Source organism: Asterias amurensis, chromosome 11, assembly GCF_032118995.1.
Source record: "Asterias amurensis chromosome 11, ASM3211899v1".
NCBI lineage: Eukaryota > Metazoa > Echinodermata > Asteroidea > Forcipulatida > Asteriidae > Asterias > Asterias amurensis.
The window spans coordinates 2,922,879-2,945,830 of record NC_092658.1 but is presented as its reverse complement, the minus strand read 5'-3'; the positions used below and the strand labels follow the sequence as shown (position 1 = coordinate 2,945,830).

At 37.0% G+C, this 22,952-nt stretch overlaps 1 protein-coding gene across 3 annotated transcripts in view; it reads right to left on the bottom strand.

Annotated features, from left to right (window-relative positions):
- LOC139943823 (ras-associating and dilute domain-containing protein-like) overlaps positions 1 to 22,952 on the bottom strand; it is a 54,165-nt gene that overhangs the window by 2,304 nt on the left and 28,909 nt on the right. For 2 of the 3 annotated variants that reach the window (XM_071940652.1, XM_071940654.1), the window contains 10 exons: positions 18,025 to 18,057; positions 16,088 to 16,125; positions 14,614 to 14,884; positions 7,567 to 7,807; positions 6,865 to 7,034; positions 6,145 to 6,295; positions 4,811 to 4,963; positions 3,786 to 4,337; positions 2,791 to 2,999; positions 664 to 803 (listed from right to left, as the gene is read on the bottom strand). In XM_071940652.1, coding sequence (XP_071796753.1) covers positions 664 to 803; positions 2,791 to 2,999; positions 3,786 to 4,337; positions 4,811 to 4,963; positions 6,145 to 6,295; positions 6,865 to 7,034; positions 7,567 to 7,807; positions 14,614 to 14,884; positions 16,088 to 16,125; positions 18,025 to 18,057 — 1,958 coding nt within the window. The remainder of the gene's footprint in view (positions 1 to 663; positions 804 to 2,790; positions 3,000 to 3,785; positions 4,338 to 4,810; positions 4,964 to 6,144; positions 6,296 to 6,864; positions 7,035 to 7,566; positions 7,808 to 14,613; positions 14,885 to 16,087; positions 16,126 to 18,024; positions 18,058 to 22,952) is intronic. The other variant, XM_071940653.1, reaches the window with a different exon arrangement.

Sequence of the window (22,952 nt, the reverse complement as noted above, 5' to 3'; positions counted from 1 at the left end):
TAACTAGACGACAATGAAATCAGCGGTTAGCTCTGTAGGATTCGAACCCATAACCCTTGTGATTGCAAGTCCTGCAGTCTAACCACTGGACCACAGTTAGCTTGGTAGGATTCAAACCCATAACCTTGTGATTGCAAGTCACTGCAGTCTAACCACTGGACCACAGTTAGCTTGGTAGGATTCAAACCCACAACCTTGTGATTGCAAGTCACTGCAGTCTAACCACTGGACCACAGTTAGCTTGGTAGGATTCAAACCCATAACCTTGTGATTGCAAGTCACTGCAGTCTAACCACTGGACCACAGTTAGCTTGGTAGGATTCAAACCCACAACCTTGTGATTGCAAGTCACTGCAGTCTAACCACTGGACCACAGTTAGCTTGGTAGGATTCAAACCCATAACCTTGTGATTGCAAGTCACTGCAGTCTAACCACTGGACCACGGTTAGCTTGGTAGGATTCAAACCCACAACCTTGTGATTGCAAGGCCTGCAGTCTAACCACTGGACCACGGTTAGCTTGGTAGGATTCAAACCCACAACCTTGTGATTGCAAGTCCTGCAGTCTAACCACTGGACCACAGTGAACAATTTGCCTCCAGCAGTAACGTCAAAGTAGTGTGGTGACAGTCACCAGCTACTTTTCCTACACACTCTCTTTACCTGTTATAATCAGCCCCAACCAGACTGGTGCCGTTCACTGCCAAGATCCTATCTCCAATCTTCATCCTGCCATCCTGCATTGCTGTACTATCGGGTACTAGTTTGCGTACATAGATGCCCTGTGACCTCAGTGAAGTGTGCTGGTTAAACAAAAGAGACAGAGAATGACATATTATTACACATTATTAGTGTAAAGAGGTATTGTTAATTTATCTTTATTTAGATGTTAACTCAATCGGTTAAAATTTGGGTTTAATTAATTAATTTAATATTATTCTGATTGTGAAGCCGAGGACACTCAGAAAAGCAAACTGAATTAGTTCACTCTAGCCAAGAACCCGATGTGGAGAGAACACAAGGAAGGTAGACCCCAGAGAATTATTCCGGGGAAAACCAAAGCAGTCATACCCTCGCCATGACTCGAACCAAGGTCCTAAAGGTGAAAGACCAGGATAGATACCACTATGACAACCTGGCCACCAATTTTCAGCTCAACCTAAATTTAATTGTCATGTTTCACCCGGTCATCATTATTTTCAAGTTTCATTAACATCCAATTAAATTAAATTCAATTTAATTCAATAACAAAAACTTAATTTATTCTAGATTAGGCAATAACAAAAGGGCTGCTCCATAATGAAACAGCTTTAAAAAATACCAACACTACAAACAAAAAAGAGGTATACAAAATTGCATATACATATTTATATATAAAATGTCATAATCAAAATAATGTTCATTGATGAAGAAAAGAAAAAAAAAACCGAACTGAATATGAAAATGTGCACTATTTGAACCATTAGCCTCAGAATGACCCATATATTGCAAAGTGCAGGTCACTCTTATGAGATTCACCGAATTATTACAGCTCTGACAAGTCGCGATGGCTTAAAAATTCACCCTGCTTGGGACTGACGCCGACACTCTCTGCAGCATTTTGGGAGCAGCAGTTCAGAGGGAAAGTTGACACCAATGCCCAGGGGGGTTGTTACACAATACAATTCATTGCAAAATCTAATTCTCATGCAACCCACCTTCCCAATTAGGTGTTATTTCATTACTGAAAAAGAAACAGTGTATCTGGTTTCTGCTGACCTCCATTATGCCTGAACTATGTGGTGGCGCAAGGATAAAATTACGATTAAATCCCCCCACAATGGTAAGAACACACTACTGAGCTGAAATACTGAGAGTAGATCAACCCAATTTTTGTTCAGTGTGAACAACTGTTCCGAAATACATGCTGAATCTAATCAGATAAAAATTAAGAACTCCCCAAATTCTGAATTGGGGATTCTCAAAATAAGAATAGACCAATCAGCTCTCTTCAGATCCACCTTTCTCTTCCAAACTAGATCATTACTTGGTTTAAAGGCGGTGGACACTATTGGTAATTACTCAAAATAACTATTAGCATAAAACCTTTATTGATTACAAGTAATGGGGAGAGGTTGATAGTATAAAACATTGTGAGAAACAGCTCCCCCTGAAGTGACGTAGTTTTTCGAGAAATAAATAAGCCAAGATACGCGCACGCAAGTCGGACCTTATTTGTCGGACCTTCGTTGTGTTGTGATTGGTCAGTACGCAATGGGGCGGAGCTTAATGGATCGGTCTATTACCAATAGTGTCCAGTGTCTTTAAATACCAGTCAGATACAAAAAACTGAAATCTATAAAACCCCAAATCAGTCAATACACAATGTAAAACTTAACTACTTTAAATGATTTCATGGAAAATAAAATAACCAACTTTGGTTTGTGAGGGCAAGTCCACACCCTACAGTTTTTAAATTGTAGGGAGTCGGACTTCTCTTGAGAAAACATTTTGTCAGAGGGGCTGTCATTTTTCAAGAGAAACAAATTTAAATTAGAACTTAACCCAGGAAATAGCATAGAACCAGATACCATGTGTTTCTTCCATTCTTGCTCAAGCAAGAAGGAGAACTAAGAGTAAGACCAAGTTCAAACTAACTTTTAATTTCAAAGCATTAAAGGAATATAAATTAGAATATTTGGAAATATACAACCACAAACAATCTAAATTAAAACAAAACAATCTGAATTTCTCTGTTCAATAAACTCCCAAAACATCACATCTTCAAATAAAAAAGAATCCCCAACATACCATTCCGTCGATGAGTCCAAGCCCAACCCCGTCTTGCCCTTTATCCAAGTCCACCACAAAGACATCATCCAGATCTTTCTTATTTGGCAGGGATGAACTTTCTTCCGTCTCCGTGGTGATGAGAGGCGACGATGAGGTCAGCGAGGTAGATGAAGATAAAGTTGGGCAAGGTTTCTTTGGCTCTTCGAATTCTGGAGAACTTTCATGCCCTGTAAAAATACAATAATAGCAGAGTTGAGAGTCACTGCTGACAGACAAAGTCTGTCACAAAAAAACATCTGACACCAGATTCCAAATTATAGGAGGTATGTTAACAAATAATGGTGATTCAACTTTGAAAGTTCACTTGGATTTCATGGACATTTTACAAACACTATTATTATCACTAATGAATTTCTTCATATCTTTAAAGGCACTGAACACTATTGGTAAAATTACTCAAAATAATTATCAGCATAAAACCTCATTTGGTAACAAGTAATGGGGAGAGGTTGATAGTATAAAACACTGTGAGATTGGCTCCCTCTGAAGTGACGTAATTTTCGAGAAAGAAGTAAATTTCCACGAATTTGATTTCAAGACCTCAGATTTAGAATTTGAGGTCTTGAAATCAAGCATCTGAAAGCACACAACTCGTGACCATGGTGCGACAAGGGTATTTTTTTATTTCATTCATATCTCGCAACTTCGACAACCAATTGAGCTCAAATTTTCACAGGTTTGTTATTTTATGCATACATTGAGATACACCAAGTGAGAAAACTGGTCTTTGACAATTACCAATAGTGTCCACTGTCTTTAAAAAAATTTGTTAAACTTAAACAAAAACACCCTTTTTTCAACATGCCATGGCCAGCTTAAAAAGGTGTGAAATAAGATTAAATGTGTACAATATCCCATCCCTGCAATATCAGAACTGCCAACATTTGCTTCTTGCGCAATCAGGGAGATTTATGTACAACAATCAGGGAGATAATGTTTATTGGCATACATACCAACAGGGTTGCTTGAAACGGCTGATTTCACCTCCCTCTGATTTGTATTCTCTTTAGAAGGTTCCTCCACTGGCGCGTCATCATCCACTGTCATGGTGATCGAGGGTATGGTTGCTATCGCAACATTCCCCGCGTCAACTCTGTCGGCACGGTTCACCAAACTGCTGTCTGTTTTTGATTGGCTCGTCGGACTTGGCAAGTCCTTCTTGATTTTTGAACGACTTTTGATCGATGGTGGTTTGCTGGGAATTGAGGGCTTGGCGGAAATCGGTGGCTTGTCAGGAAACACACGGGGGCTCATCTTGTCCTCGTCTGATGACTTCACTCCGAGCTCAGTCGGTGGTACTCTCACCGTGTTGGCAACAGCGATGGGGACGACTTGCTCTACTTCCAGAGGGCGCTTTAAGACATCAACAGCGACTGATTCCGCATCTAGTTGCGGGTTGTTGCTGGGTTTTGCTGGATTCCTGCGTGGACTTGAGAGAATTTTCTCTGTGTTTGATTTTGCAGCTGATGATTTCACTTCCATGTCAAAGACATCCTCTTCACAACCTGTGTTTATTTCAAATTTAAACATAATAAATAATTAATGTTTAATTCACAATTGCTATGAGTTTATATTATTTTGGTTTTACTGCTTAACTGATGTGTGATAAGCACAGCATACTCAGTAATCCTACTCCCACTACCCAATTTCGTAGAGCCGCTAAGCACAACAATTTGCTTAGCATAACATTTTTGCCTTGAAAAAAACAACAGGATTACCAACCAAATTTCCACATGATTTTCAGGGTAAGCAAACAACAGCTGAATACCAATAACAAGCAATATGCAACAAATGGAAATTTGGTTGGTAATCCTGTTTTGATCAAGTAAGAAATTTCTTGCTAAGCAAATTTTGTGTGCTTAGCAGCTCTATGAAATTGGGCCCTGGCCATGCTTCAAATCCAGAACCCCTCACCCGGCATTCTAGATCATGTCTTAAAATTATTTCCGTTACTTTGCGAAAGAAAGGTCAAACCTACCCATGTTGAACGTGATATATGGCAGCTGTCTGCTCAACTCTTGCAAATGGCCGATGAAATACTCATTGTTGATTGGCTGTCTGAGATCCAGCTCAAAGCCCTGATTGGGCAGAGCTAGAGCCGGGTGATTGTCAAACCTCTCTAAGGTCCTCTCTGCGTAAAGTGAAGGAAAAGACGACAAGATTTTAGAAAACTTGTCTTTTCGTTTGGTTTTGGAGGGAGAATGTCTTAAATACTTGGTGGTACATAGAAAATGTTTTAGGATTTGAAATAATTTGCTGAGTCTATTTATTTATTAATTTAGTCATTCAACAAGAAGAAGACAAATAAATACAATCACAAACAAAACGAACCCGGGGACTTTCCAAAAGGAAACCAAATAATTATCTAAAAGAGTAATCACCTTACAGTAATTATATAAAATGACAATTTAAAAACGCTTAAAAATTGATGACACACTATAACAAAACCATAAAAGAGACCAGGAAAATGTAGGTATTGAAGAAAATATATATATAGAGAATTACAAAATAAACAAACAAACCTACAAAAGGTTATGATTATATTTCAACCAAAATTCAACCATGTTTGCCCAATTTTTCTTGAGAGATTTTTTAAACTCCAAAAGGTAAACACACAAGTAATTGTCAACCATCAGTTTTTCACAATTCATTACAAATTATATATTCATTACAAATTATTTACACAAAAACAGTTATAAACAATAACAGTCAACATTTTAAAAAGCAAGAAGCTTTTTCTTAAAGCAATCGCACAATATTTGGTAAACAGTATTGTCCAAAGGCCCACACTTCGTGTATCACAATTTATTATACATAAAATAACAAACCTATGAAATTTATGCTCAATGGGTCACCCTTTTTCTTGTATGTTTTATGATTACTTATTGTGATATTTGGAAAAACAAAACAAAAAACAAACAAACAAAATAACAGGAAAACCCACCCTTGTTTCCGCACGATTTGCTGTGTCATGACATGTGTTTAAAATAAATCTGTTATTCTCAATATCGAGAATTTATAATTGTTTTAATGTTTTCTCAAAAAGTAAAGCATTTCATGGAATAATATTTCATGAGAAGTCTTTCACCATTATCTTCTGTAAACCCTGTAAGTAAATCTGTAAACTTTTAGTTTTTGTTCTGTTTAGAAAGTGTCTTATGGCTTTAAGCTAACCATCACAGATTTAAAAAGAGAAACATACCTAAAATTACATTATCAAAAGATAAAAAATTGAATACTTCTGCTTAGAATACTTCTGCGATTGGAACTCAAATGCTTGGAATTTGCATTTGATTAGGAGGGATTTCTGACCTGTTCCTGCGGCAGCCTGAAGAACCTCTTGTGCAGGCAGCCATCCCGTTGGGCGTGTCTGGTTAGGTCCGAGTTGATACTTGCTCAAGATATGATGAATCTGGAGCGTGTTCAGAGATGGGAAATCACGCTGGAGGGAACTCCAATCTGCCTGCAAGATTAAAAGATCACCAGAACAGTCATATTATCAAATAGTGATAGGAATTAATTGCATTAGATGCAACTTTTTATTTTAAATATCAAGTCATCAAACCACAAAGAAAACTGACAAGGTAAATATTAAACAAATTTGGGTTGAACATTAAAGAAGAATTAACTAAAACAGGACTAGAACCTGGGACTTCCAGATGAACGTGCCAGGCCACTTCCCAGGTTGACCTTTGATGGGTTCCCTGTGCTATACGGCCATTCACAGGTTGCATGGCTTCTGACTATTTGACAAAATACAGAGACTGATAACGTAGAGCTAGATAGCTCAGTTGGTAGAGCACCGGGATGTTAATCTAGGAGTCACAGGTTCAGGTCCATTTCTAATCATTTCTGTTTGTTCAACCCTAAATTATTTTTCAATCCAAAATCGGTAAGGGCAATTGAGTCATCACAATAAATAATTCATTAGAAACGTTTTCGATCTTTTGTTTGTCGCAATTTCAAGAATGCATGCAATAGTTGAAAAGTAAAAAAAATAAAAAAATAAAAATTCTGGATTGATGTGCGTACCTGCATGAGTTGAACTTTGGGCGTGGCCAGAAGGTCAATGACCATTGATACCCTGGTCAAGTATTTAGTCAGGTCTTCAAGGTCATGGTCATTCAGCCATGTCTCCAGTACGTCCAGATTGCCTCTCATCTGAGCTCCTTTGGACCACTTGTAGAACTTTCCATTACTCCCTGAAATCAGAAAGTTACGACTTGGGTAAACTGTTTTTATCTTTTGCTTTTGGGCTGGGACCCTTGGCCAAGAACTGTATGCGGAAATAACCTGATCTGCCTACATTTACAATACTTCACAGGGGCAACAGAGGCAACCGCCTCCATGCCCCAGGTGCCCATGATGCTCTTTGAAATGTTCCAGTTGAAAAATTCTTTGATCTCCTGAAAATGCCCTTTGCATAGGAAAACTGCCTTGAGAATGCTTTTTTTCTTCAGTAACTCTTTACTAAAATACTAATGCACTGTCAGTTCTTACAACTTTGAGTTATGTTGAGAAGAGCTTTAACATTTAAAACAAAAATGTTTGTAAAGTTGCACTCACTTTATTTACTTATTATACAGTTCGTATTACTTGCAATCTGAAAGCTCTGCAGTTTGAAACGTAGTCGCTCTGCAGTTCATACCAGCACAAATCAGGGAAATGTTTCCCCAGCATTTCATTGAGGTCACCTCAAATCTCAATGTATTATTTTGATTTGTTTGTTCTAACCTCTCTCAATTAGCATGTTAAACAGCGAGGCGTTGGTGAAGAACAACAAATACGCAAACAGCTGGGATGTGATCTGCGGATGGATGTCCAGGTCTAGCAGAAGGTCAAAGGTCATCTGGAACACGGACAGGACGCTGTCCATGCCTTTGGTCATGCCTTTGGTTTTGCCTTCTTCCTCGTCAACTTCGTCGTCCGAAAAGGGATTGGAGTCCAGAAACATTGGGATAGCGATAAACAACGTCTGTACGGAAATCAAACAGAAAAAGTAATGATTTTTAACAACTGTTATAAGGAATAATTCCTTATTAGTTTTCGTTTTTACCCATAAACACCGATGTGTGCTATCACTGTATAGACCAATCCGATGCGCACCGGGCACGCAAGTGTTGAGCACCGCAAGCCATTTGCTACAGTGTCTTCAATGACACCGCAGTTGGTAGTTTTCAATAGAGGGCGCTACCAAGTTTGTTTCATCGGATTACTATACTCAGTAGGCCTACTTTCCAGAGCTCTGTGGAAAAAAAAAATCTCAGGCATTAATTGGGTGGGATTCGACCCATGACCTTTGCAATTCTGGAGCAGTGTCAACTAGACCCCCAAGACTGCCTGGTAGCTAGAGGCAGTTCAATTCCTTAGGAAGAAAAAGCTAAAACTTCTGCTGAAAAGTGATGTAAAACATTTTTGTATTGGATAGCGATAAACAATGTCTGTAGGGAAATGAAACAAGCAAGGTCATGATTTTACTAACTGAAATTCCTTTGAGAGAAAGAGTTAAAACTTTTGGGGAAAAAAAATGGAGTAAAATGTTTTGCATTGAAAAGCAATAAACAAAGTATGTAAGTAAATGAAACAAGGAAAGTTATGATTTGAACAACTTCAAATCCTTTGGAAGAAAGAGCTAAAGCTTCTGCTGAAAAATAGAGTAAAACCTTTATTGGATTGGATAGCGATAAGTCTGGAGGGAAAGTTTCAACAACTTCCTTTGGAAGAAGACCTAAAAAATGGAGTAACATTTCTTTTTGTATTGAAAACAAGAGCGCCTTTTTTCCAAAAGCCTGAGAAAGACTTTGCAAGGGTCAAAACTTAAGGCCTTTCCAAAATAAATTGAATTTCTTTTTATCCCTTAAAAAAGATGTTAGAGCTGAAATGTGGTGAACTTCTTTTGCATGATAAAATAAATTGTTTAAACTGAGGCATCTTTCAAGTATTACCATTACATATGCTTTACACATACCATTAAATATTTGTTTAATGATGTTAGTTTTATCTCTGATTTGAAAAGCCTCAGAAAGAAAAAAAACATAAAATTACAAAAACAAAACCAAAGGGAAGCAAAGATGGGAATGACAAACCAAAAAACCAATAAACTAGAGCAAATCCTGTGTGCATGTGTACTGACGTGGTCCCAATACGGACATCACCATCTTCCTGTTTGGCTAGCTTTCCTGTTTCCCAGGATACGGGGTAGAGAAAAGGGGACCAGTAAAATACAGTAGGCAGGATATGGGATTCCAAGGTAGTTTCATTTGAGGAGAGTATTTGTGGCTTTAGGACGAAATGCTAACAAATGAAAGCACAAGAAAAGCCAGCTGGATAGCACTGGAAAGATAAAGGGATGGATTCGCTCAGGAAGTGATTGGGTCACGCTGACTCAAATGTGGCGTAAGAATTAAATACAAACCACAAGACCTGTCTGGAATTTAATTGTATATGTATCACTCAGACTTGCAGTTATTAGGCTATGGTTCAGCGTTGAAGACAGCTATGACGAACATTTGGTTTTCCGTTAATACTCAATGAGAAAATTAACAAATCTGGCTGGATTTTTTGTCGTCAGTTTGTTACTGTCTTTTCAAATTAAACAGTTTTCTACAGATTCATAAACGAATCTACAGCAAACTACTGTGTATTGGTAATGAATCTACAGTTACATACAAATTTGTCAAGAATAAACTACACTTTCTCCACTATTTCATGAATTAGATTTACAGTTATGGTTTGATTAAAATTAAACAAGAGCAAAAATATTTAAAGGAACATTACAGAATTGGTAAGAAACAAAAATCGTGAAGATCACAGGTTTACATAAAACTTACACGGTCTAATGATGATGATAGTTGAAAACATCCCTTGAAATATTTCTGTCTGAAATGTCATTTTTGATGAGAAATAAGTAATCTAACTTCGCGTTTGGAGTTTATCGCTCAGTGAGCGTTTTATTCATTTTTATTTTGGCATCAATGCAGTGCAAAATTTGTAATTAGTTTTTCACTATTTTCTCGCGACCCAGATGGCCGATCGATCTCAAACTTCTACATGTTTGTCAGTTAATGTTTATGGTTGATTACATAAAGTGCTTACACTGCCAGCAACTGTTTTGTTAGCAAAAACCAATTCTGCAATGTTCCTTTAACTTTTGAATATAATATTGAAGTTGAAATATCAACATTTCAGGTATAGAAATAATGTAAACCACTATGATAAATTGACTATGCATGAACTTAGCTCACTTTTATGTGCCATCACCATAGGAAGAAACTTTTTGTGGCATATTTTGTTTGTGCCATCCAGTACCACAAGGAAGATATTTTTAAACAAATGTACAAACATTTCCTCACAAATGTGAAAACCAAACTTCCCACATCCCAAACCAAACAGAGCAACTGATATAATCCTGTCTTTGTACCAACAAATGTACACAAATACCTACAAATGTAAAAACAGTTCCCACAGCTTTCCCGCCAAAAACAACCACAGCTTTCCACCGCCCAAAGCAAGCAGTGTTCCTGTTTTTATCTATACAGGGTATCCTGTTTGTGTATGTTCTTCCTAGAAGCTAAAATTGTTTACTGTCCATACTACTCTGCTTCATCAAATAATGTGAAGCAAATTGCTTGTGTAAACTTTAGAAGATGAGGTAGAATGAGATGAGTGGCAGGTTTGGGGGGGGGGGGGTAGTGAGAGGGGGTGGGGAGACTCTGAGGAATCTGGTAAGGGGGGGGGGGGCTTGAGCTATTTAGTTCCCACTATAGTTTTTAAATGAATCAGCCTTTAAAGGCATTGTACACAATTGGTAATTGTCAAAGACTAGCTTTCACAGTTGGTGTATCTCTACATGTGCATAAAATAACAAATCTGTGAAAATTTAAGCTCAATCGGTCATCGAACTTGTGAGATAATAATGAAAGAAAAAACACCCCTGTCACACGAAGTTGTGTGCGTTTAGATGGTTGATTTTGAGACCCCAAGCTCTAAATCTGAGGTATCAAAATCAAATTCGTGGAAAATTACTTCTTTCTTAAAAACTATGGCACCTCAGAGGGAGCCGTTTCTCACAATGTTTTAGACCATCAACCTCTCCCCATTACTCGTCACCAAGAAAGGTTCTATGCTGATAATTATTTTGAGTTATTACCAATAGTGTCCATTGCCTTTAAGGTTTAAAACATGTTTCTTCAGAAGACGATGAGAGCATTCTGATCAAAACGTCGAGTTGAAACCTTCTTTTCAGAACCACCCCCATTTCATTTACAGATTATAATTACATGGTGTTACAGCAAACCTAGCTTCATCGTAATTCCACCATGTAAAGTTTAAAATCCTACTTAAAATATGTTTGTTGAACGTTAATTCCAATATTTGATGGAAAGGTTTGCGGTAACACCATAAAATGATTATCTCTAATGAGTTGGGGCGGTTCTGAAAAAAACCTGGTGGGTTCAACTAGACATTTCGATCAGTATGTTCGAATCATCTTTTTCAATATTAATTGTTGGGGGAGGGCTTGAGGTCTTTCAGTCCCATCATAGTTTTTTAAATAAGTTCTTTGTCTAGAATAGGTTTGTACATCAAATGCTATCTGCACTGGGTACACATAACTTGTTGACACTGCGTCCGGTATTGGCTCGGTGTAAATGGAGAAGGCAAGCAGTGGAGTAAGTATTGACAAATAATGAAATCATGTGATGAATAGGTGTGCCAGACTCAGCATTTGTCACATAAAAACGATACATATCTTTGTATTCATTGGGGGGTAACTCTGGAAAGCTTCTCTGAATGACATCTGGATGTCTATTATGCAAACTCCTGGAAAGGCACTGGACACTATTGGTAATTGTCAAAGACCAGTATTCTCACTTGGTGTATCTCAACATATGCATAAAATAACCAACCTGTGAAAATTTGGACTCAACTGGTCATTGAACTTACAAGGGAATAATGAACATGAAAACACCCTTTTGCACAAATGTGTATGCTTTAAGTGTCTAATAAAAGGCTTCAGGCCTGATGTCTTCAAATATTTAGGAGAAATTACCCCAAAAACTATGTTACTTTGGAGGGAGCCATTTCTCACAATGATACTATAAACAGCTCTTCATTGCTCGGAGCATTTTTTTATGCTAATACTTATTTTTAGTACAGTGCCTTTAAAAGAGAAAGTATTTATTTGGTAATCACTCATAAAATGAATGGCATTAAAAACTTAGGGTTAGAAGCTTAGAGCAGCTTTGATATAGTGTAAAGCATTTTAAAGGCAGTGGACACTATTGGTAATTGTCAAAGACTAGCCTCCACAGTTGGTGTATCTCAACATATGCATAAAATAACAAACCTGTGAAAATTTGAGCTCAATCGGTCATCGAAGTTGCGAGATAATAATGAAAGAAGAAAACAACCTAGTCACACGAAGTTGTGTGCGTTTAGATGGTTGATTTCAAGACCTCAAGTTTTAAATCTGAGGTCTCGAAATCAAATTCGTTGAAAATTACTTCTATCTAGAAAACTACTCCACTTCAGAGGGAGCCGTTTCTCACAATGTTTTATACCATCAACCTCTCCCCATTACTCGTCACCAATGTAGGTTTTATGCTAATAATTATTTTGAGTAATTACCAATCGTGTCCACTGCCTTTAAGAAACATTTCACTTCGGAGTTTGTGGTTATGTGACAAGACATCAGTTTTATGGCCCAAAATTTTAATCTGGAAAGTGTTTAGGTCCGTAGTTTGATTGTTTACATAGCATTATAACAATCTTAATTTTCCAATTAACATAGAGTGTATTTTGCCTTTGAAGAATCGCTCCAAGATCTCATTCAGTTTTGTGATGCCCTTATTATCTAATAGATAGGTCACAATTAAGTCTTTACCCCAAAATGGTGTAAAATCCCCGCTGTATTTGATACCTTTCTAGTGTGAAATTTGTTGACGTCCAAAAAGACCCTCACATTTCAAATATACCTTCTTTACTTTTTTTTGTTTTAATGCAGGAATTTGTTAAGTTCATTCCTGAAATTCCTTGATATTCAACCACAACATCATTAAATTTGACCTTTTGACAAACAATAATAATAGCTAGTTCTGATTATAGCACATTCACAACAACGTCTCATTTACATTAGTGTCGGACATCCAAACGTTAACATTTTGCTCTGAAAGACTAAGAGGGCTGTCAAATCAAACGACAATTTACACCACTTAAAAGTGAGGTTAGAGAGTTATAACTTTCTCCCACTTTCATGAAGACTTTATCTATCGGAAAATGAGTGCATCACAAAAAAACACCTGAATTTTACCTTGGAGCCACCCAGGCAGCTCATCTGACGTCAAACTTCTTCACATTCCACGTACAAACTGTTCATGGGGAATCTGATCCTTCTCAAACTCTGGACCAGCATTATGGATAGAACCCCCTCCCGATCTTAGACGAGTAACTACATTATACCAGCTTCAAAACTCATTTGAAAACCTATTTTTGTGCTTTTAAATGTCATCTATGGTAGGCCTACACTTCTGGATCTCTCCAGCGCCGAGAATATCTCTTAGACAGACATGGCTCATTATCAATGGCCACTATTATTATGTTAAATTCCTCGTAAAAGATCATGTTTAAAATTTACAACATGAGCACAAGAAATGTTAAAAAAGGCATTAACAATAAATAACAGCACGAGAAACCTATAAAAAGGCATAATTTGTATGATCAAAATAAACCGGTTAAATGTAGTACTTAAAGGCATTAACAATAAAGAGGGCATCATTAATGAGATCAAAATAAACCAGAAAAGGGCATTAACAATAAGACAATAACGACGTATAAAATGTTCTCAGGAGAGCCAAACCACACACATTAGTAAAAAGCTTGTTTAACATTGGCAGATACCGACGCAGTTATTATACAAGCAACACACAAATAATTGATCTCAGCATGCCAAACCGAAGCAGCCTCCGCTCAGAGTGTTATTTGAAAATACAGCAGGAATTCAAACATGCAGGCTGCTTTCTCAGTAGCTGGACCCAGATGCTGGAACTCACTACCTCTCAATATTTGTACTTACAATTCCGTTCATCAATAAAAAAAAGTACATTCAAGTCTTACCTACTTTCAGTATGAAATACACATTTGAATAATACAAACAGACAGAGACAAACAGCAAAAATGCAGAACAGTAGAAACATTGAACTAATCAGTAAAACAAAAAAGGTGACAAAATCACTTAAAAAAAACCCACCAATATATTGCTTAAAATGGTGGTTTATAAACCAGGCATGATATTGCATCAATGGAAAATAATAGAAATGTTTTAATTGAGTACTAGGGCTGACCTACATGTTCTCATGGTAACGGCCCTAACACACATTCCAGACTATTTAATAATAATAATAATAATAATAAGACTTGTAATGCGCACATATCCACCCTGCTGGGTGTTCAAGGCGCAGTAAACCAAAACAAAACAAAACAAAAACACAACACAAAGAAAAACAGACCCAGTTGTATAAGAATAAGAACACAAATTGAGCAATATACTAAGAAATTAGCAAACAAACACAGAGCTGATTTGAGTGGCCGCTGTCAGGCGCTCAGTCAAACCGATGGGAATTTAATCACAATTATTCAGATTTGTTCAAGGGCAAAAGTCTGAAAACAGAATAAAGTAAGAAAAATATCATGCCTGATAAATGCCGTTGTTATTATTGTTGACCTTAGTGAGGTAAGAATTAAACCACCTGCTGGAACATAAATGCTGTTATTATTATTGTTTACCTTGGTAAGATAGTAAACCGCCTGCTGGAACGTGTACATCACAACCTCCTCCAGCTCAACCACCGCCTCCTCCTCCACCCCAGACCCTCCTGCCTCTTCTTCCCCATCCCTCGTCTCCCTCTCCTGCTGATCACCTTCTCCGTCTCCCTGGATGTAATCACCCATCTTAGTCTTGAGGAAGTTAAGAACCTCCAGGGCGTTGGCGAGTAGACACAAGATGGTCTTAAGATCTGGGAACAGCGAGTCCATCACGGACTGGACGTCAGAGGGTCTAGGAGAGGGAGGGGAAATTGTTATTTGCTTTTGTACAATGTATGTATCTTATTGTTGAGTCAGTATGAAACAATTTGAATGGTTCCTGTCCATAACGAGAAAATATCACTATGGAGAAAAAAATGACTTATTCTTTGCTTTTAATTTGTTTAGTGTCCATGTTTACTTTAAAGGCACTGAGCACGTTTGGTAATTGTCAAAGACCTGTCTTCTCAATTGGTGTATCCCAACATAAGCATAAATAACAAACCTGTGAAAATTTGAGCCAAGTTGGTCATCAAAGTTGCGAGAAAATGATGAGAGAAAAAACACCCTTGTTGGACGAATTTGTGTGCGCTCAGAAATTAATACCTCTTTCTCAAAATCTATGCTACTTCAGAGGGAGCCGTTTCTCACAATGTTTTATACTATCAACATCTATCCAATGCTTGTTACCAAGTCAGTTTTTAGTTTAATATTTGTTTTGAGTAATTACCAAACGTGTACCTGCCCTTTAATCACATGCTCAAAGTAACATCGGCAGTTTCTCAATCCTAAAACAAATTTGAATGTACACATCCATAAAGAAACAAAAACACCCATCCCACTACCTCCAAATGCCTTTAAAACATCATGAACCAATCAAAGTTCTCTCCAAGTGGTCCGGCTGTCTAGATCAGTGTTGAAAAGCATCCCTATGTGATGTACAATTTGGATGAGTGAAAAAGCTGACAGACGATAATGACATGACAAGCTAACAGGGCCCAATTTCATAGCGCTGCTAAACACAAAAATTTGCTAAGCATGAAATTTCTTCCTTGATAAAAACAAGCTTACCAACCAAATTTCAATTTGTTGCATATTGTTTGTTACTGGCACTCAGCTATTGTTTGCTTGTCCTGAAAATCAGGTGGACATTTTGATGGTAATCTTGTTTTTATCAAGGAAGAAATTTCATGCTTAGCAAATTTTTGTGCTTAGCAGCTCTATGAAATTGGACCCTGGTCTTGCTGGCCAGTCACTGAAAAAGGGCAAACCCTAAGTGCCCATAGTACCTGCATCCTCCAACTAATAAAGTTCTTTCTGGTTGTCTTCCATTGGTGCAAAGAGAAAAAAGGGTGGAAAATAGATGCTAAATCAGATTAAACAGTGAATCCAACGTCTCTATGAGAATTAGCTTAAAATGTTCATTAGAAAGCTGAACTTCAGTAAAATGTCTTACTTTTGTTTCTGATTTGCTGCAATCTCTTTAGTCTTGTCCTGTATTTGGAGAAAGAAAAAAAAAAAAATTTATTTTATTACACATTAGAAACAGGGTTTCTAACAAAGTTTCTCAGCATTACAATTTTTGTAACTTGTAACTAATCGGTGATAAGTTACTTCAAGATGCTGTGTAAAGCAGAGCCTAAATCAAGTATTTTTATTATTATTAAATAATCAACAATGAACAAATAACTAGAGGTTGTATCCCATTGCAACTTGGGCGTGGTTCTCTGGATACATGGTACTGACAGCATTATCATTAGGCCATGAGAATGAAAATGATAGATTTGTGTCCACCACCCGCATGCTCTGAAAGCTATTGCCGAAAAAATTCATTATTTTTACAAAATTTCATTATTTTCACAAAAAAGACTATGCATCACAAATGTTCAAGTTCAAATCATCGAACAAGGGTAAAAGGTTGTATTTACGCATTTTAGTAGTACTAGTAGTACTATACAAGGCAGACATTCCGCCGCGATCGTGATTGCGATCGCGATCGTTTTATTTGCAATAAAACACGCATCTCCTGTCGTTCATCTGTCGAGCGCAATCAACAGATTTGCGCAAAAATATTCTGCGCAATTTTTAATTTGCGCTATGCAGAATAGGCAAATTTGTGTATTGAGCTCCAGTTTGCGCAAAATAATGAATAATGAAAATAGAAAAAAGCCTCACGTCATTTCAAAAATGCCCCGACGCAAATCTAAAACTTTCATTCTCATGGCCTTATTACTATTTTGAGAGATCAATCAGCCAACTATTTATCATACACTAAATCCAAAATCATAACGTACTTGAAAATGTTGATTAAAAAGTGAAAATGATTTTCAGCAGTAAGGAAAATGAACAGTCAATCAAAACAAAAATTGAATCAATCAATCTTGAAGTAGTTCCTGTGTCAAGAGGTTCCACTTGAAAAAGAAATTATTCTAGTTTTATAAAAAACTAAGACCTGGGCCCAATTTCAAAGATTGCACAGAGCAGGCAATATTGGTTTAACATTTCTCTTCTAAGCAGTAATGCGCAGAATGCCAGTCACAGACTGTACATGGTATGATGTGCTGGTTTGGCTGGTAACCTTGTTCTGGTAAGCATATTATTTGTTGTGCTAAGCTACTTTTTGTGCCTAAAGGGTCCGTATATGTTTGGTAATTGTGGTGATTGCAGATTAATCTCCCTACACGGACATAACCGCTCCAGATTTTCGGAAAAATCTGTATAAAAAAACTACAACCTTTTTGAAACTGAATTTTCCCAGGTAAGTTTTGTTGTATATATCTTCAAATATACAGTAATGAAACAAACAGTGGGTTTCAATTACCAAACGTTTAAAATCCCTTTAGGCAGCTCCATGATAAAATTTTGACCAGAGCCCAATGAAAAATTTGCATGTTAGCTTTGAATAATGTCTGGAACAACTTGAATGGTCACAAATGAAATGTCAAACTGGATTCATTGAACTAAAGACATTAAAGCCATTGGACACTTTCGGTAAACAGTACTGTCCAAAGGCCCACACTTCATGTATCACAACTTATATATAAAATAACAAACCTGTGAAAATTTAGGCTCAATCTGTCATCGGAGTCGGGAGAAAAAAACCCGGGAAAACACACCCTTGTTTCCGCACGTTTTTGCAGTGTCATGGCATGTGTTAAAAATAAATCTGATTCTCGATATCGAGAACTGATAATTGTTTTAATGTTTTCTCAAAAAGTAAAGCATTTCATGGAATAATATTTCAAGAGAAGTCTTCACCATTACCTTCTGTAAACCCTGTAAGTTATTTGTAAATCTGTGAACTTTTAACTTTTGTTCTGTTCCAAAAGTGTATAATGGCTTTAATGCTAAATGTACAATCTACAGCCAGACAAACTCAGACAAAGATTTTACCTTTAGTCTCATTTTATAGAAATGATTCTCATCCTTGTTTGCATGAAAACAAAATCAAAACAAAACAATAATAAAACAATAATAATAAATATCCTGTGATATAAATTAGAGAGACCCTTTCTGCCGGAAGAAACATCCGATTCCCATCTCACCTCACAGTTATCCATCTTACAATAACCTTGAGAGTAATGTTCACTTAAACTGGGTTTCTCAGAAATGCTTTTAAAAGTAATGAAAATTGCTTTACGTATCTAATATTCATTATTTATTATGCAACAACACACTTAGCTCTAATTACATGATGAACTGGAAATTAGAAAAATGTTCACTTTTAGCAGTGGGAGGACAGCCCCAAATGGGGGAAACCATTTTGAAATCAGATTAGCGACTGAAAACCCAATCAACATGCAAGGCTCTGGGTCCAATTTCATAGAGCTGCTTAAGCACAAAAAGTAGCTAAGCATAACCAAATGATGCTTACTAGAATAAGGTATTACCAGCCACAATACCATGTCTCATGTACAATTTGTGACTGGTATTCTGCTCATATCTGCTAAGCAAACAATATTATTAGGCAACAATGTCTGCTTAAGCAGCTCTATGAAATTGGCACCAGATCAGGGCCCAATTTCATAGAGCTGCTAAGCACAAACATTTGCTTAGCATGAAATTTCTTCCTTGATAAAAACAAGATTCAACCAAATTTTCACATGATTGTCAGAATAAGCAAACAACAGCTGAATACCAGTAACAAGCAATATGCAACAAATGGAAATTTGGTTGATAATCCTGTTTTTATCAAGGAAGAGATTTCATGCTAAGCAATTTTTTGTGCTTAGCAGCTCTATAAAATTGTATTGTGCCCTGAGGTGGGATTCAAACCAGGGTCCACTGAGATAAAAATACAGGAAACTAAAGTACCTAATCCCAATCTGCTATTCACTGCGTGTTATTTATTTAGAAATAATCAACCACTGTAATCTCAATATAAGCTAAACCACAAATATATTTCTTCTTTCGATCTGTTTAGTTCCAGCAAGCTCAAACAGACACATTTCCCTCCTAAACATAAACACAAGACCCTCTACGCTTTAAGGGAGCCTCGGGGTTCTGCAAACATCCCAAGGCAATGCGATCAATATCTTGAACACACAGGCTACGATCATCTCAAGGCAGTGCAGACCATTGATCCGCTTGGGTCTATGAATAAATAATGAGGACCTGTTGAGATGACTGGTGATGGGTGATTTTGTTTTGGGTGTGTTTTAGAGGTGCGGAAAAAAAACCGGACAGGGATGGGGCGGGGGATGGTCGGGGTTGGTGGCAGGAGATGGGGTGGTGTTGGGGGCAGGGATAGGGTGGGTTTGGAGGCAGGGGACCATATGGGGTTGGTAGTTTTATGAGAGCATTAGGGATGAGGACTTTTAAAAAGCTGGAAGGGATGCATATTGCATTCCCTCTGGATTGGGCGCTTTGGGTTAAAAAAAACCATTTATTATAAAATAAACAAATTTGGTTGGAAAGTTGTTCTTAAAGACACTGGACACTATTGGTAATTGTCAAAGACCAGTCTTCTCACTTGGTATATCTCAACAATATGCACAAAATAACAAACCTATGAAAAATTGAACTCAATTGGCCGTCGAAGTTGCGAGATAATAGTGGAAGCAAAACACCCTTCTTACACAAAGTTGTGTGCTTTCAGGTGCTTGATTTAGGGACCTCAAAATTTAATTCTGAGGTCTCGAAATCAAGTTCAAACTTAAGTGGAAAATTACTTCTTTCTGGAAAACTACATTACTTCAGAGGGAGCTGTTTCTCACAATGTTTTATACTTTCAACAGCTCTCCGTTGCTTGTTACCAAGTAAGTTTTTATGCCAAAAATTATTTTGAGTAAGTGCCCTGCTGGGCCCAACCCGAAGGCATCGTGCCCTGGAAGAAGGAGCTGAGGAGATAACAATAACTCTATTGCTTAAAGATGGTCCCATCGGTAAATTGCGGACATGATAAAACCTAGTTTTTGAACTATTTCTATGGTAAAAAAAACAGACTATTGTTTCCGTATCAAAAAGGGGAAAAGAAGTTAGTTTCATTTCTGCAAGCAGTTCTACTTTACACGGTCTTCCTCACTCAATGTTGAACAGAATGACAAAAAGACAAACAAACCAAACATTTTCCCCCCTGCACATTGAACAGGAAAAGACATAAAACATAACAAGTGTTAACACTTCAAATGTTTATCTTGTCCTTCACTTTTAAAAGTTCATTTCCACCCCAGTCAAATTAATAATCTATAAGTGACCTCATTTCCCCGACAAAAATAACCCAGAAAGATGACAGAATTTGTTCAACAGATGTGCAAAGCCCTCCGGTTGAATAATTCATAAGACATTCACATTCTTAGAGGCACGCTTCTGAAACATTCATAATGGACAAGCAACGTTTGAAGGCTTCTCTTCTCCATTATTAATAACCCAATTTCACGGACCTTTGGGATGCATAAAGCCCCCCATTATTCCTTCTAATAGCAAGGAAGAGAAGAAGAAAAAACACCAAGTGCTCATATGAGATGGATGGAGAAGTAGGCCAGTAAGATGCTATAGATAGTTCCCACATGACTTAAATCGGCCATCTTTACGAGCATCTTTACGAACACGCAGCCTTACGTTTTGCATGAGAACGGCGTGCAGCACACGAACATTAACTGGGCGTTAATAAACTGGGTTTGGGATTAAGATGGCGTCTATTGCAACTTATCTCTAACTAAAAATAGACTAACAAAGGTTTACAGGAGGAAAGGACCATGTGTACTTCATGGTTCTGCTTGGGCATTTAAAAACTGTCTTAGCGAAACACTTTATTACTGCTTTGAATGCTGGCTGTTCTAATTACATACTCTTAATTGTATTGTTATGATTGTTTTTCATATTGTCTGTATTTTTATATATATATTTTTTTTCAAACGTTTTTTTTTTATGACTGGGAAAACCCTTTTCTTTTAATAAATGAATAAATAAAATAATCTAATCTTATCTAATCTAATCTCATCTAATGTAAGACACTTTCACTACAAATAGACTTGCAAAGGTTTACAAAGGTGGCTATGTGTACTGCTTGAGCACAACAAACTTTCTTAGCTTAACTTTTCAATTATTATTATCATTTGTTTCTGAAAACCAAGGATGTCTCATAAGTGAACTTAAACACTGTAGCTTTTATACAAGCCTTGGGAAACCTGTAAACAAGGGTGTTTTTGTGAACTAGAAACACTAAAGTTAACCCCTACTTTTCAACACTTTATCACGCCGTCACCATCTTTGTCATGTTCCCTATTTCCAATACCAGTAATGAATGCTAACATTCATTGCGCATGGCACCAGACTATTATTTCGCCCTGCCTCAGTTTGGTTACAATGAGTCGGAATGGAGTAAAATCAAGATGACCGCACTGTGATAGATAGGTAGATATTGGACCTTTAGCTCAGAGTGCCATCCAAAGGAAAAAGCAATCTTGATCAAGTATCTTGCTCAAGTGCCACAATCAGGACTTGAAGCCACACTCTGCTGATCAGAATCGCCAGAGCCTGAGTCTGGTGCTCTATTTATAACCACATGGCCACGAAAACACCACACATTTTCAGACAAACATTTCAATTTGAAATTGATTGGGTTGGCAAATCACAAGGAGAATACAATCAAATCCATAAGAACTACACAAATTCATAGGAAACAAAATATACAAACATTTAAACAAATATTAATAGCCATGCACATGTTACACACAAATCTGTAAGAATTTGTTTGGGAAAAGAGCCTCAGCTTATAGTAAATAGTTATGTATTTTCATAAATAGACAACTATTTACATTTAACAGTTATCTAAGTAAAAACTAACAAGGTAATTTAAATACTTGTTTGAAAAAGCAGTAACCAGCCAAATACATGTTATTTTCATCCAAATATTTCAAAAAATGTCTGTAGGCCTATAAAATTGTTTAAATTTTTTCCTGAACTTCCATGATATTCAACCAAAAACGGCATTAACTTTGGCCATTTGACTGCAAAAAAAATCCTTTGGAATATACAGCTGACCATATCTTGTTGACATCCAATACCACATTAATTCAAATTTTTGAATTTATAAAAATTTCACAACTCAACTATTTATGTGCTGTTAGAGACCAATTGTAACTTTTCTTTCCGGTTTTGTATTAGAAATTGAGTGGGTCACAAAACTGAATTTTACCATACAGTCCCTCTGTAACATTTCAAGTCATATAAATGGAAACAAACAAATCTGCTCTTGGAACGTTGTACAAGCCCAAGTTTTTGCATGTTTGTCTGTTTTTGCATGTTTGTCTGTTTTTGCATGTTTGTCTGTTTTTGCATGTTTGTCTGTTTTTGCATGTTTGTCTGTTTTTGCATGTTTGTCTGTTTTTGCATGTTTGTCTGTTTTTGCATGTTTGTCTGTTTTTGCATGTTTGTCATTAATGAATCGCGCCTAGGATGGGGCTTCCCCCATGGATTCCCCCAGCTTGCTATCGCAGTATTTTCTGGTATCATAAACAGTTCTATTTGTTGAGTCTGAAGCTTTTGCCAGAAACGGGAAGCACATTTGCTTTCAAAAGCAACAAAGTGATACTTAGGTATTTTCAAAGAGAAGTAACCATCAGTGAGGTTTGTACAAATTCTTCCTCATTCAAATTCTGGATTAGACAACAATTTTTTATTTTTTATTTACTCAAAACTAAACTGGCGTGCCGTGGCCGAGTGAGTAAGAGCATCGGACTTGAGTTTGTGGTGAGGGACCTGTGGGGACGTTTGTGTTCGGGCCAATTTACAAGAGTCAGTTTACACAGGCAGCCAGGCAAAAGCCAAGAAGAAGCATTACAGATTTCACATTTTTTTAATAATTATTTTTTGCAGAT